The sequence below is a fragment of the Balaenoptera ricei genome, chromosome 19 (assembly GCF_028023285.1).
Source record: "Balaenoptera ricei isolate mBalRic1 chromosome 19, mBalRic1.hap2, whole genome shotgun sequence".
NCBI classification, from domain to species: domain Eukaryota; kingdom Metazoa; phylum Chordata; class Mammalia; order Artiodactyla; family Balaenopteridae; genus Balaenoptera; species Balaenoptera ricei.
The window spans coordinates 13,917,148-13,929,689 of NC_082657.1; the positions used below are offsets into that span (position 1 = coordinate 13,917,148).

The following is a 12,542-nucleotide window of genomic DNA, read 5'->3' on the forward strand; positions in this document are numbered from 1 at the left end:
GAACCTGCCTTTGCCCTCTCGTCCCTGGCCCCTCGCTGGGCCTGTCCACTGCTATCTCCCATTTGGAGAGTCGCGGCAGTCTCTTGGCCGTCTTCCTGCTCCCTGTCCCCCACACAAAGCTAGAGGGACCCTGTGGACACCTGCGTTGGGTCACATCCCTCCCTGCTCAGAGCCCTCGTGTGGCTCCATCTCAGGGGAAAGGACAAGCTGTCACCATGGTCCATGGGGCCCCATGTGACCTGCCCCCCACCTTCCTCTTCAACCAGCCTCTTCCCTGTCATGCTCTGGCCACCCCCCAACCTGCCTTCCTGTTCTCACTCTCAGACTTATTCCCAACTCAGGCCTCTGCACTTGCTAGACCGCTCCCTGGCTACTCTTCCCCTAGATCTTGTGTGATTGCTTGCATTTTGTCACTCAGGCCTTAGCCCAGATGTCACCTCCTCCGAGAGGACTTCCCTGACCAGCCTGGCCAAAGTAAAAACCCCAGCACTCAGCATCTACGCCGCTGTGCTGTGATGCACCGCAGCCTCCTTCCTTGAGTATTGTCTGTTTCCCCCTTCTCAAAGGTCTGCTCCAAGAGGCCAGGGGAGTTTTTGTTTTTTGTTTTTTGTTTTTTTAACATCTTTATTGTTGGAATATAATTGCTTTACAATGGTGTGTTAGTTTCTGCTTTATAACAAAGTGGATCAGTTATATATATACATATGTTCCCATATCTCTTCCCTCTTGCGTCTCCCTCCCTCCCACCCTCCCTATCCCACCCCTGTAGGTGGTCACAAAGCACCAAGCTGATTTCCCTGTGCTATGCGGCTGCTTCCCACTAGCTAGCTATTTTACGTTTGGTAGTGTATATATGTCCATGCCACTCTCTCACTTTGTCACAGCTTACCCTTCCCCCTCCCCATATCCTCAAGTCCATTCTCTAGTAGGTCTGTGTCTTTATTCCCGTCTTGCCCCTAGGTTCTTCATGACCTTTTTTTTTTTTCTCTTAGATTCCATATACATGTGTTAGCATACTGTATTTGTTTTTCTCTTTCTGACTTACTTCACTCTGTATGACAGACTCTAGGTCCATCCACCTCACTACAAATAACTCCATTTCGTTTCTTTTTATGGTTGAGTAATATTCCATTGTATATATGTGCCACATCTTCTTTATCCATTCATCTGTTGATGGACACTTAGGTTGCTTCCATGTCCTGAGGCCAGGGAAGTTTGCCAGTAGCCCCATTCACTGTTGTAGCCCCAGAGTCTAGAAGAGGACTGGGCATGTAATGGGTGCTCAATAAAAATGACTGGGGCGAAGGAGCTCGGACCTGTGTAGTTCGCAGTGCCAGGCACTGCCCAAGCTAACATATGTGCATTAACTTATTTAATCTTCCCCATCAAGCTGTGGAGTAGGTTGTCACCAGCCCTATTTCACAAGTGAGGAACAGGTCTTAGATTAAGCAGTTGTCCCAGGGCTGCGCAGCTGGTAGTGGAGGAGCTGGGACTCAGGTGGGGCCCAGATACAGCTCAGAGGAAGTAGATTTATGAGACCCATTTTGCAGAGGAGAAAATGGGCCAAGGAAGGAAAGGAGTTGCCTGAGGTTGGTCTGTAAGCGGCTGCCTCTGGATTCAAACCCAGGTCCTGCCTCCCAGTGGGGCCCTAAGCTCATCAGACCCTGTTTACCTGGGCAGAGAATCCCCCACCCTCCGCGCTGGAGCTCAGGGCCCGGAGGCTGGAGGGGAGGGTGCAGGGACTGGGTCCCCATGAATAATTGAGGGTCTCAGACGCGTCTCCGCCCCGCAGCTGTTGCCCTCCCTCTGGCGGGGAGGGGTGGTGGTGACGTCACTTCCTCCCGTGGGGGCCACTGGGGGCGCGGGTTATAAGGAGCTGCCTCCCCGGCCGCACGGTGCCGAGGACCCTGGTCCGGACGCCCCACCATGCAGCGCCGCGAGCCCACCGTGCCGCTCTTGTTGCTGCTGCCTCCTCTGCTGGCGCTGCTGCTGGGGGCGGGTGAGCGCCTGAGACCAGGGCGACCCCACCGGCCAGCCTGGGGAGCGGGGGACTCGGGTGACCGGGGGCGGGGACGGTGCACCCAGCGGGGCCAGACTAGAGCTTTCATGGGCTGGGCTTCCAGGTGGAGACGGCGCACCTGGCAGGGGGGCTGGGGGAGGGGACTTGTGGGTACCGGGACGACCTCGGAGCTGGAATCAGCACCCGGGACAGCGCCGGGAGTACGAGCCCAGCACCCCTGTCCTTCCTCCACAGCCACCGCGGCTCCCCTGGCACCGAGACCCTCCAAGGAGGAGGTGAGGACTGCGGCCCTCTTGCCCTGCTTCATCTCCCTGGGGCCCTGGCCCCCCCTGCCCAGCCCCCTCCACGATATTTTGTCTCCCCTTCAACCCTCCCACTGCTCTCATGCCCCCCATCTGCCCTACCCTCAACCTCCCCTCTGACCCTTCACCCCCAGCTGACCCGCTGTCTGGCAGAGGTGGTCACAGAAGTGCTGATGCTGGGCCAGGCCAAGCGAGGCCCCTGCATGGCTCTCCTCCACAAAGGTAAGGAGGGCCCAGGCCCCAGTTCCTCTTAGGAGCTCCCACCCCACCAGGGCTGCCTGGAGGAAGGGGTGTCCTCTTCTCATCCTAGAGCCATTGTCTGGGCTGGCACGGCATTGTCAAGTGTGTCCAGACTGAAGGAGCCTGGCCCCCAGCCCCACCCTCGGGGCTCCCTGCAAGGGTACAGGATGGGGGCAGAGAGTGTCTCCCAGCACCCGACTCTCCCCTCCCAGGTCTGGGCAGTGCCCCTGCGGGGCCCCGGGCAGCCCCAGCACTCCTCTAGGCCTGTTTTCTGATCAGCTGCACAGAGAACATCCTCTCTTTCCACTAGAAACGTGTGAGACCGAGTCCTGTGGCTGTGGGTCCACTGAAGAGAAAGGCCTCCTGGTTGGGGATTTTAAAAAGCCAGAGGCTGGGAAGACAAGGTCCAGCCAGGAGGTGAGGGACGAGGAAGAGGAGGCAGCAGAAAGGACCCACGAGTCCCAAGTGCGGGAACAGGCCATCCGCGAGCAGCTCCACAGCTGGCTCCGCCAGGAGGACCACAGAGAGGAGGAGGAGGAAAAGAAGAGGGGGCCCGTGGAGACCTCTGAGGGCCTGTGGAAGCGGCGTCTAGAAGGTGGCAGGGCCCCCCAGAAGCGGGTGGCAGAGCAGGCCAGCGATGAGGAGACAGCGCAGTTCGAGGCAGAGGAGAAGGGGGTGCAGGTGCTGGGCAGGGGCCACAGCCTGTGGCAGGGGGCCGAGGCGGGTGGAGAGAGGCACGAGGACAGCCGCCACCTCCACCAGCCAGAAGCTGAGCCCAAGCAGGAGGAGAAGAGAGAGGCTTCGGACAGGGAGGTGAGTGGAGGAGGCAATGGGGGAGTGGGGTGGACCAGATGTCAGTGGACTTCCTGCCAAACAGCCACCGGTGTTGGGCCACAAACAGCAAGATCCACCGCAAATGGGCCGTAGTGACCAGGACTGACATGAGGACAAGGTGGCAACATCCAAGCAGGGCCTTTACTTGACCAAGAGGGCTTCCATACTTCCTTCCATTACAGTAACCAAGAAGGCCACCATGACCACACAGAAGTGCCCGAGTTAGCCACCATCGCTGGGCTGTGACCAGCAAGTTGGCCACCATGAAAAGTAGCTGCCGCGCCTGGTTCACTGGGCTATAGATGGACACCACTGCTGGGTCATGGGAAGTAAAGATGTCACCATGATCGGTGGCAGTTACCGAAATGGCCATCACCTCACAAATGGGTCACAGCATCCCGGCTGAGTGCCTTTGCTAGTCCCCTGTCTGCCGCTGTTGGCTACGGCAGACTCCGTAGGCCTCGCCGCTGGCCATGTTAGCCGACGCGACTCTTCCAGGGTTGCAGCAACCAGCAGGGCGACCATCGCGGCCCGCGGTGACCAGGATGACCATGGCTGGCTGCCACTGTGTGAACTGACCTGGCCCACATTCATGGGCAACCACTGAGGTGTCCTGCCTTTGAAGGTGGGTGCTGAGCACCCCATTTCTGATCCCACCAGGAGCATGATGTGGAGAGGCTGGCGCACAGGAGCGAGGAGCTGAAGAAGGCGACGGAGATGCTGGGAGAGGAGCTCAGGAGGGCGGGCTGACCCCTGGCCTCGTGTCCTCCTTCCCCACACACCCTGCGGCCTAGGACTGTTGACCCCCAAACCCTTCCAGTCCGTCACCCCACTCTGCTCCCCAACCTGCAGGAGTGGGGAGAAGGGTGTGCCTTGAAACCAGGCCTGAGGGGCCAAGTCTGAGCTGGGTAGAGGGGCTGGGCTCAGACTGACTCAGGAAACAGCCCTGACACCCGTCTAACCCACTCCAACCCTCCCGAGTGAATAAAGCACAAAGAAAACCACCAAGGCTTATCGTGTAGCACTTGATTTTAGAGGGACAGGAGCTGAGGAGTGGACGGGAGGCCTGGGAAGGCGACTGTTGATCTAGTCACTGGTTGTCAGAACTGGGATTTTTTATTAAATTGGAAACTCTATTCACAATTAAGTCAGATGGGGTCGTCAGGGAGCGGTTTCGAGGCTGGGGTGGGAGGTAGCTGGTTTGGGCTCCGGCCACTGTGGACCACGATGTCGTCATATTCATCCTGGGGGCAGAGGGGGCCAGGCAGAGGGGCTCAGGCGGCTGCCACCTTGCCCGCTGCCCAAGTTCTCCCACCCACCCTGAGAACCGGGTGCTGCCTTGAAGCCCAAGTTCCCCGCTCCCAGTTCAACTTCCCTGCTCCTAGTTCTCTAAGCACCACTTTCCAGGTCACCTGTGTTCTCCCAGCGCTACTGCGTGGGCTCCGGTCCTGCTGCCTCTCCAGCCCTTCAGCCGCCGCAGCCTGAGGTCTCCCCCTCCGCCCCTTCCCTCTGCCTCTACCCAAATTCCTCAAGCCCCACCGTTCAGCGACAACCCCTGCCCCCAGCAGTGTCTCTGCTGCCTGGGTTCTCCAATGAAGCCTCCTCACCGCTGGCTTAGGTCTTTCCCCACCGCTGCCAGTGTTTGAATCACTGCTGCCCAAGGTCATCTTCCCACAGCCTAAATTCTCCAGCTCTTGCTCCCACAAAACAACTCCCCACGCTGCCGCCCTCTGCTGCCGATGTTTACCAACAACTAGGACCAAGGTCTTTTCTCTACCTCTGCCACTGCCTTAATTTCTCAACCGCCACTGCCTGAGTTCTCCCCGCCACCCCTGTCTGATATCACTTTCACTGCTGCCTGAGTTCTCTAATCACAGCGACCCAACGTCAGTCTCAACGTGCTGCCTAATTTCTCTTCTCCGCCTTCCACCTGGCCGTTTACCCTGACCCCCAAGCTGGGCCGCCCAGTCTCTCCTCCTGACTCACTCCCTCGTCCCCGCTGTCGCTGTCGCTACTGCTGCTGCAGGGGCCGGGCTTGTCCTCGTCCTCAGGCTCAGGGGCTCCGTGTGCACGGAGGAGGCGGGCGAGGATGGGGTTGGGCCGGAGCGTGGCGCTGCCGAGTGGGGTGCGGCCACCATACATGCGGGTGGCGGGGTTGGCACCGGCCTTCAGGAGAAGCTCCAGCACATCGGCTGCCTGGGCCTCCACTGCCAAGTGCAAAGGGCTCCGGCCACACGTGGGCTCCTGTGGGGTGCAGCAGAGAGGTTAGAGGAGACCCTGCCCCGCTCAGGGACGATCCCCACCCTGCCACGCCTTCTCCCCAGGGCGGCTCACCGGTTTGTTGAGGTCAGCTCCGGCCTCCCAGAGCAGTCGGACCATCTCCGCGTCTTTGTGGATGACAGCCACATGGAGTGGGGTGTGGCCTGGGGACAGAGTGACCTATGTCAGACGATGCGGGGGGGGCCTGGGCCCCCAATGCCACGATCCTAGGGGAGGGTTTTGTGGCCTGAGGGTGATGGAGTTTGGGGTCTGGCTCCTGAATGCCTGGGTATATCAAAGAGGCTCCTGCATCCCAAATGCCTAAGTCTCAGGTGGTCTGGAACTTGCTGGCAGTGCCAATGCCTGGGTTGTGGGATGTCTGGGGCCTATGTGTGAAGAGCCCAGGGGCTTTGGACAGGAGGCCTGGATCTTGGGGCTAGGAGACCTGAGTCTCTGGTCTTACTTCACAAAGAACCAGGACCCCAAATTCCTGGGTCCTGAGTAGTTGAAGGGCCTATGACCTTGGGGGGTGGGGTGGGCCCTGAACACTGGGTCCTGCCCTTCCACCTGTGGAGGGGCCTGGTCCCAAGTAGTTGGGTGGGCTTAGAGATGGGGGAGCTGAGACTCAGATGCTAGGGCCCTGGGTAGACAAGGTCTATTTTCCCATGAGGCCTGGCTGAGGAGGGCTGTCCCTGAACTCCAATGTCAACCTCTGGGAACCTGGGCTGCCAGAGTTTCACAGAGGGCTTGGCGCTTGAGTTCCCTTGTCCTGGGTGGGCTGGGGCTTGTGGTTCTCAGTAAGCTGGGGCCTGAGCAGGAGTCCTTGGTCCTGATGCCTGGGTTCCCTAAAGCCTCGGTATTATTTCCCAAGGGGCCAGGCTTTGAGTCGGGAGAGCCGAGCCCAGAGCCAGGCACGCTTCCCCTGCCTGGGAGCCCGGCGCTTCCCGGGGGCAGAGGACCCTCACCCTCATAGTTTTCAGCCTCTAGTTGCAGCTTCCAATCCTCTTCACTCTCGTCCTCTTCCTTCCCCAGGTCAGGTTCAGGGTACAAGGCAACAGAGGTGTGGTCGGTGTCAGGGGTGTGGTCAGAGCCCTGAGCGAGGTAGGTGTTGGGGGCTCCCCTGGGGCACTGGGGGCGGGGCTGGAGCAGCACACGAGCGCAGGCGTGTGCCCCGACGCGGCAGGCCAGGTGCAGCGCCGTGTGGCCCCCACGCTCCGCCACCAGCAAGCTGGCACCCGCCGCATACAGCTTCTCCACCGTGGATGCCTCTTCCAGGATGGCTGCCAGATGCAGGGCTGTCTGCAGGAGCACAAGGCAGGGGTTAGGGGTCACACAGAGAAGCCTGGCCCCCAAGCCCTACAGTGTCTACGGGTGGCTCACCTGGCCCAGGTCATTCTGCAGGTACAGGTACTCAGTACCAGCCGCGAAGCCTAGGAGGAAATCCAGGAAGGGCTCGTGCTGATGAATCACGGCCAAGTGCAGTGCCCTGAGGACAAGGACGGGGTCAGAAGGCAGAGGTCTAGTACTCTTATTTTGGTTTGCTTGGGTGTTTTTTTGGTTTGTTTTTTTTTTTTGGTTTGTTTGTTTGTTTTACTTCTTATGAGGTCAAGTACTCTTGCATGCATTCATTCAACAAACATGGAGCACCTACTGTGTGCTAGGCATTAGGACCACAGTTCTGGAACCAGCTGTCAGGAATCTGGGAGGGTCAGGTCAGAGTTAATTCAGCAAATTTGCTTAATCAATGTTTTGTTTTGTTGTGTTTTGGTTTGGTTTGGGGTTTTTTTGGCCGCACCGCGCGGCGTGTGGGATCTTAGTTCCCTGACCAGAGATCGAACCCAAGCCCCCTGCAGTGGAAGCGTGGAGTCTTAATCACTGGACCAGCAGGGAAGTCCCCAATGTTTATTAAGTAGGACTTCTACTCCCTCCCAAAATGAAGTAACATGGACCGGATTTCACTACCATCTCCAACCAACCAAAAAAAATCAGACATAATACAGTATATGAAACAACAGTTCTCAAGATACTGGACATCATGCAATGAATGACAGCAATTCTAGGGAAACAGGCAGCACACTCGATGAGCCCTTCAGTTGACTGCCACAGCTTTCTGTCTTGAGAGTTTCCAAGCCATGATGCAGAGAGGGGGAACACAGGCAGATTCGCCTGAGGTGAGGAGACAGAGCTGAGTCTCAGGAGAGCAAGGCAGCTGGAGTCACAGGACAGGGAACCAGAGAGGAGACAGCTGCCCAGAGATCGCAGAGGGGCCTCTTGAGTATTTAGAAGAATACTGGTCAGTGCAAGGGTGTAAGGAAACTACCCCAGTCTGGGGGAAAACCATCCAAAAGGATTAGAGAGATATGCCCAGTGCCCACACAGGGCCGGGACTAGGACAAACCCACAGTTCATAGGATATTGGGCAGAATACTCCGGAAGGTCTTACTTCATCAGTAATGGGGAATAATGAGCCCCAGATTAGGTGGGTGCTCAGGACCCACCTAACAAATCATAAAAGCAAAACCCCAAAGGATCAAACTACTTACAAGTGATTTAACTGCATCCCAGAACAATATTTAAGAGTATTTATAGGAATACAAAGCTAGCTAGCCTAACAAGGTAAAAATTACAATGTCTGGCATCTCATCAAAGATTAGCAAGCATACAAAGAAGCAGGAAAACATGATCCATTATGAGAATAATCAATCAGCTGACGCTGACCCAGAAATGACTCAGATGGCAGAATGAGCAAACAAGAACGTTCCAACTGTATCTGATACATTCAACAAGTTAAGTAGAGACGTGGATAATAAAAGAAAAAGACTCAGACTGAACTCCTAGAGATGAAAACTACAGCACCTGAAATGAAAAATACACTGGATGGAATTAACGACAGATTACACATTACCAAAAAAAAAAGATTAGCAAACCTGAGGACTTCACAATAGCAACTATCCAGAATGAAACACAAAGAGAAACACTTAAAAATGGAAAGAACATCAGTGAGTCATGGGGCAACTTCAAGCAGCCCAACGTATCTGTGACAAGTTCCTAAAGGAGCAGGGGGATAGAAAAAATATTTGAAGAAATAACGTCTAGAAATTTTTCCAAATTTGATGGAAACTATAAACCCACGGCTCCAAGAAGCTCTATGACTCCCAAGAACAAGAAATATGAAGAAAACTATACCGAGGCCCAACATGAAAAACCTGTTCAAAAATCAACAATTAAGATAAATATCTTCAAAGCAGCCAGAGGAAAAGATACCTTAAGTATAAAGGAATAAAAATAAGCACGACAGCAGATTTCACAAAGGAAATAATACAAGAGAACACAACAGAGCCACATCTTTAAAGTACTCAAAGACAGACTGTCAACCTAGAATTCTTTAACCCGGCAAAAATATCTTTCAAAAATGGAGACAAAATACAGCTGCTTTCAACTATACAGAAGCCGAAGGAACTCATCACCAGCAGACCCACATCACAAGAAATGTTCAAGGAAACCTGTAAGCAAAAGGAAAATGACATCAAATGAAAATACGGATCTACACAACAGAATAAAGAACACTGAAAACAGTAACTATACGGGTAAGTACATAAGATTTTCTTTCTTAATATGTAAATCTCTTTAGAAGATAATTTTTTTAAAAGAATTGACTGTTTAAGCAAAAATAATAACAATGTCCGGTGGAGTTTATAATACATGTATAAGTGAAATGTATGCCTGCAATACAATAAAGGCCAGGAAGAGACAAATGGAAATATACTATTCTAAGGTTCTTTTATGCTATGAGAAGCGGCATCATATCACTTGAAGGCAGACCATAATAAGTTAAAGTGGTACACTATAAGCCCTAAAGCAGCAGTCAGCAAATTTTTCTGTAAAGGGACGGATAAATAATTCAAGCTTAGTGGATGACATGGTCTCTCTTTCACCTACTCAGCTCTCCTGTCAGGATGCAAAAGCAGCCATTGGCGATATGTAAATGAATGGGCATGGCTGGATTCCAACAGAACTTACTTTATGGAGTCTGCAATTTGGATTTCATATAATTTTCACTTGCAATGAAATGTTATTCTTCTTTTGATATTCTTCCAACCTTTTACAAATGTAAAAACCAGTCTTAGCTCACAGCCTTACAAAAGCAGGTAGCTGGCTGGATGTTGCCTGTCTTTGTTGGAAAAGACCATAGTTTGCCAACCTGTCTTTCAGAGCAACCACTAAAATAAAAAACAATGAGTTAAAGGTAATAAGCCGGGCTTCCCTGGTGGCGCAGTGGTTGAGAATCTGCCTACCAATGCAGGGGACACGGGTTCGACCCCTGGTCCGGGAAGATCTCACATGCTGCAGAGCAACTAAGCCCGTGCGCCACAACTACTGAAGCCCACGCACCTAGAGCCCGTACTCTGCAACAAGAGAAGCCGCCACGATGAGAAGCCCGCGCACTGCAACAAAGCGTAGCCCCCACTCGCCGCAACTAGAGAAAGCCCGCCCGCAGCAACGAAGACCCAACGCAGCCAAAAAATAATAAATAAACAAATAAGACAGCATACACGAAAGCCCCTAACATTGGCTAGCATAAAAAACAGATACTCAATGAAAAACAAGTTTAAAAAAAAAAAAAAGAAAGCAGGAGTGAGTATTTTAATATCAGAGTAGATTTCAGAGCAAGGAATATTACCACGGATAGAGAAGATTATTTCCTAATGATAAAGAGGTCAATTAAGAAAGAAGACATAATAATCCTAAACATTTGTGCCCCTAATAACAGAGCGTCAAATTACACGAAGGAAAACCTGATAGAACAACAAGGAAATCCACAAATCCACAATTATTGTTGAAGATTTCAATACCCCTCTCTCAATAACTGATAGAACAAGCAGACAGAAATCATCAGCAAGGATATAGTAGACCTGAACAACAGAAGAACCAAAGAAACCAATGCAACCTCTAACTGACATTTGGAGAACACTACAACAACAGCAGCAGAATACACATTCTTTTCCGGTGCACACACAATGGAATTAAACTAAAAACCAATAAAAGGAAGATATTTGGACTATCTGGAAACTAAATAACATACTTCTAAATAATCCACCAGCCAAAGGAGAAATCAAAAGAGAAATTAGAAAGTATACTGAATTAAGTGAAAATAAAAACACAGCTCATCAGAATTTGTGAGATACTGCTAAAGCACTACTCTGGGAAATTTACATGAAACACCTATACTAGAAAAAAAGAAAGGCCTCAAATCAATGACCTCAGCTTCCACCTTAAGAAACTAGAAAAAGAAGAACAAATTAAACCTAAAGTAAGCAGAAGAAAGTAAATAATGAAAGTCAGAACAGAGATAAACAAAATAGAAAGCAAAAAAAAAAAAAAAACCTATAGAGAAAATAAATGAAACCACAGCTGGTTCTTTGAGAAGATCGGTGTTTCTTGAGTGCCTCCTATGGGCCAGGCACTGTTCTGTCACTGGGGATACAACAGTAAACACAACACACAAAAACCCCAGGTACATTCCCTCAGTTGGGCCTTTACGACATTGTTCCTTCTACCTGGAATGCTCTCCCCAGATAATCTACTTGTCTCACTTTCCTACTTTATTTTTCTCCAAAGAACTTACTATCTTCTGACATAACATACCATTTTTCTTATTTTTTTTTCATTTTTCCATCTTTGTTTCTTCCTATCTTTCTTCTCTCTCTCTCTCTTACTTTGTGTCTATGTGGTTTTCTGTTTCTTTCTTTCCTTCTCTCTACCTTTCTTTTTTGTTCCTCCCACCCTTCCTCCCTTCCTTTCTGTAAGTCTGTCTGCCCTTCCATCTATATACCCCCACTAGAATGTAGGCTCCACAAGTCATAAATTTTTGTGCTTTCTTCACTGCCTTATCATCAGCACCCAAAACAGGGCCTGAAACGTTGTCGGTGTTGGATAAATATTTGTTTAACAGATGAATCCCTGCTGTCATGGAGTTTACATTTTCTGTTTGAATGTAAGATTTGAAGATTAGTGCTCAGAAGGTGGGATCTTAGAGTCAAAAGCCAAGTATTAATTTCGGAAATCAAAATCTAAAGCGCCTAAGTTAGGAGCTAAGGATCAAAGAACATATTTAGAGGTCAGATGTCAGGAGGAGCCTGCCTGAACTTCAGTTCTAACATAGGTCTCAGGACCGCGGTCAGGAAGGTCAAATCGAGCCTTGGATGTGGAATCAATCAATGGATGTGGAGCTCTGAGAACCAGAGTTCCAGAAAGGAAGGGGTTAGGATCAAAATTAGATTGGAAATTGATTTATCAAAGGTTAGACTTGGGGGTTAGAGGTCAGGGCAAGCATTAGAAGACAGATTTAGGATTAAGAGGTTGGGAAGTCAGGATCAGAGACTAATAGGGAGTCAGATGTGGGATTTTAGGGCCCGGTGTGGCAGCCTAAGGTTCACTCACGTGTCGCCATCCTCAGTGACGTAGCCAAAGACGAGGGGCGCCCACGACAGCCCCGGGCCCAGCTCCGAGCCTAGCCCCGGTCCTCCGGGGGCCGCCGCGTCCGGACCCAGAGAGCCCAGGCCACTGTCGCACCATTCGTCGGCATCTGCAGCTTTCCCCAAGCACGCGACCCCGGCCATGGCCCCCAAAGCCTCAGGGGACCCCAGCGGCCGCCCGCCAGTCGCTGGGCTCTGCCTGGAATTCTAGCGCTTCCGCCCTGGGGGGAATTCCCCAACACTCCCCCCTGACTCATCCAATCAGAGTGGGTTAAATAGTAAACGCCCCGCCCCCATACCGCACCGTGACCAATCAGAGTATTCAGATGGACTGCGACTCTCTACCCTTTCCCACTCTTTCCGCGCGCCCTTTACCAACATGGCTGCGGGAGCGGGGCACTCTGGGATTCG

At 52.2% G+C, this 12,542-nt stretch overlaps 2 protein-coding genes across 3 annotated transcripts; one reads left to right on the forward strand and one right to left on the reverse strand.

Annotated features, from left to right (window-relative positions):
- The first annotated feature begins 1,055 nt into the window (after window positions 1–1,055).
- On the forward strand, window positions 1,056–4,400 carry CCER2 (coiled-coil glutamate rich protein 2). Of its 2 annotated transcripts, XM_059905017.1 has the most exons (5): window positions 1,056–1,999; window positions 2,255–2,295; window positions 2,457–2,544; window positions 2,873–3,375; window positions 4,057–4,400. In XM_059905017.1, exons 1-5 carry the CDS (start codon window positions 1,927–1,929, stop codon window positions 4,144–4,146), a joined length of 795 nt encoding a protein of 264 aa, XP_059761000.1. In that variant the 5' UTR covers window positions 1,056–1,926; the 3' UTR covers window positions 4,147–4,400. The 2 variants fall into 2 exon arrangements, with proteins under 2 accessions (XP_059761000.1, XP_059760999.1); XM_059905016.1 differs by having other exon boundaries at window positions 2,873–4,138.
- Window positions 4,401–4,493: 93 nt separating this feature from the next.
- NFKBIB (NFKB inhibitor beta) lies at window positions 4,494–12,363 on the reverse strand. The gene is made up of 6 exons (XM_059905018.1): window positions 12,097–12,363; window positions 7,036–7,141; window positions 6,621–6,954; window positions 5,731–5,819; window positions 5,383–5,640; window positions 4,494–4,640 (listed from the first exon to the last, which is right to left on the reverse strand). The coding sequence occupies exons 1-6, from the start codon at window positions 12,273–12,275 to the stop codon at window positions 4,545–4,547; spliced, it is 1,062 nt and encodes a 353-aa protein (XP_059761001.1). The 5' UTR covers window positions 12,276–12,363; the 3' UTR covers window positions 4,494–4,544.
- Window positions 12,364–12,542: the final 179 nt, after the last annotated feature.

Bases quoted from the DNA above. Each gene is read 5' to 3' on its own strand.
- CCER2 (XM_059905016.1), top strand. From the start codon at position 1,927: ATGCAGCGCCGCGAGCCCACCGTGCCGCTCTTGTTGCTGCTGCCTCCT. The intron at 2,000-2,254 runs GTGAGCGCCTGA...CTTCCTCCACAG, and splicing joins GGCGCTGCTGCTGGGGGCGG to CCACCGCGGCTCCCCTGGCA. The intron at 2,545-2,872 runs GTAAGGAGGGCC...TCTTTCCACTAG, and splicing joins CATGGCTCTCCTCCACAAAG to AAACGTGTGAGACCGAGTCC.
- NFKBIB (XM_059905018.1), bottom strand. From the start codon at position 12,275: ATGGCCGGGGTCGCGTGCTTGGGGAAAGCTGCAGATGCCGACGAATGG. The intron at 5,641-5,730 runs GTGAGCCGCCCT...TGCACCCCACAG, and splicing joins GAGCTGACCTCAACAAACCG to GAGCCCACGTGTGGCCGGAG. The intron at 4,641-5,382 runs GTGAGTCAGGAG...CTCTGCCCCCAG, and splicing joins GCGACAGCGGGGACGAGGGA to GATGAATATGACGACATCGT.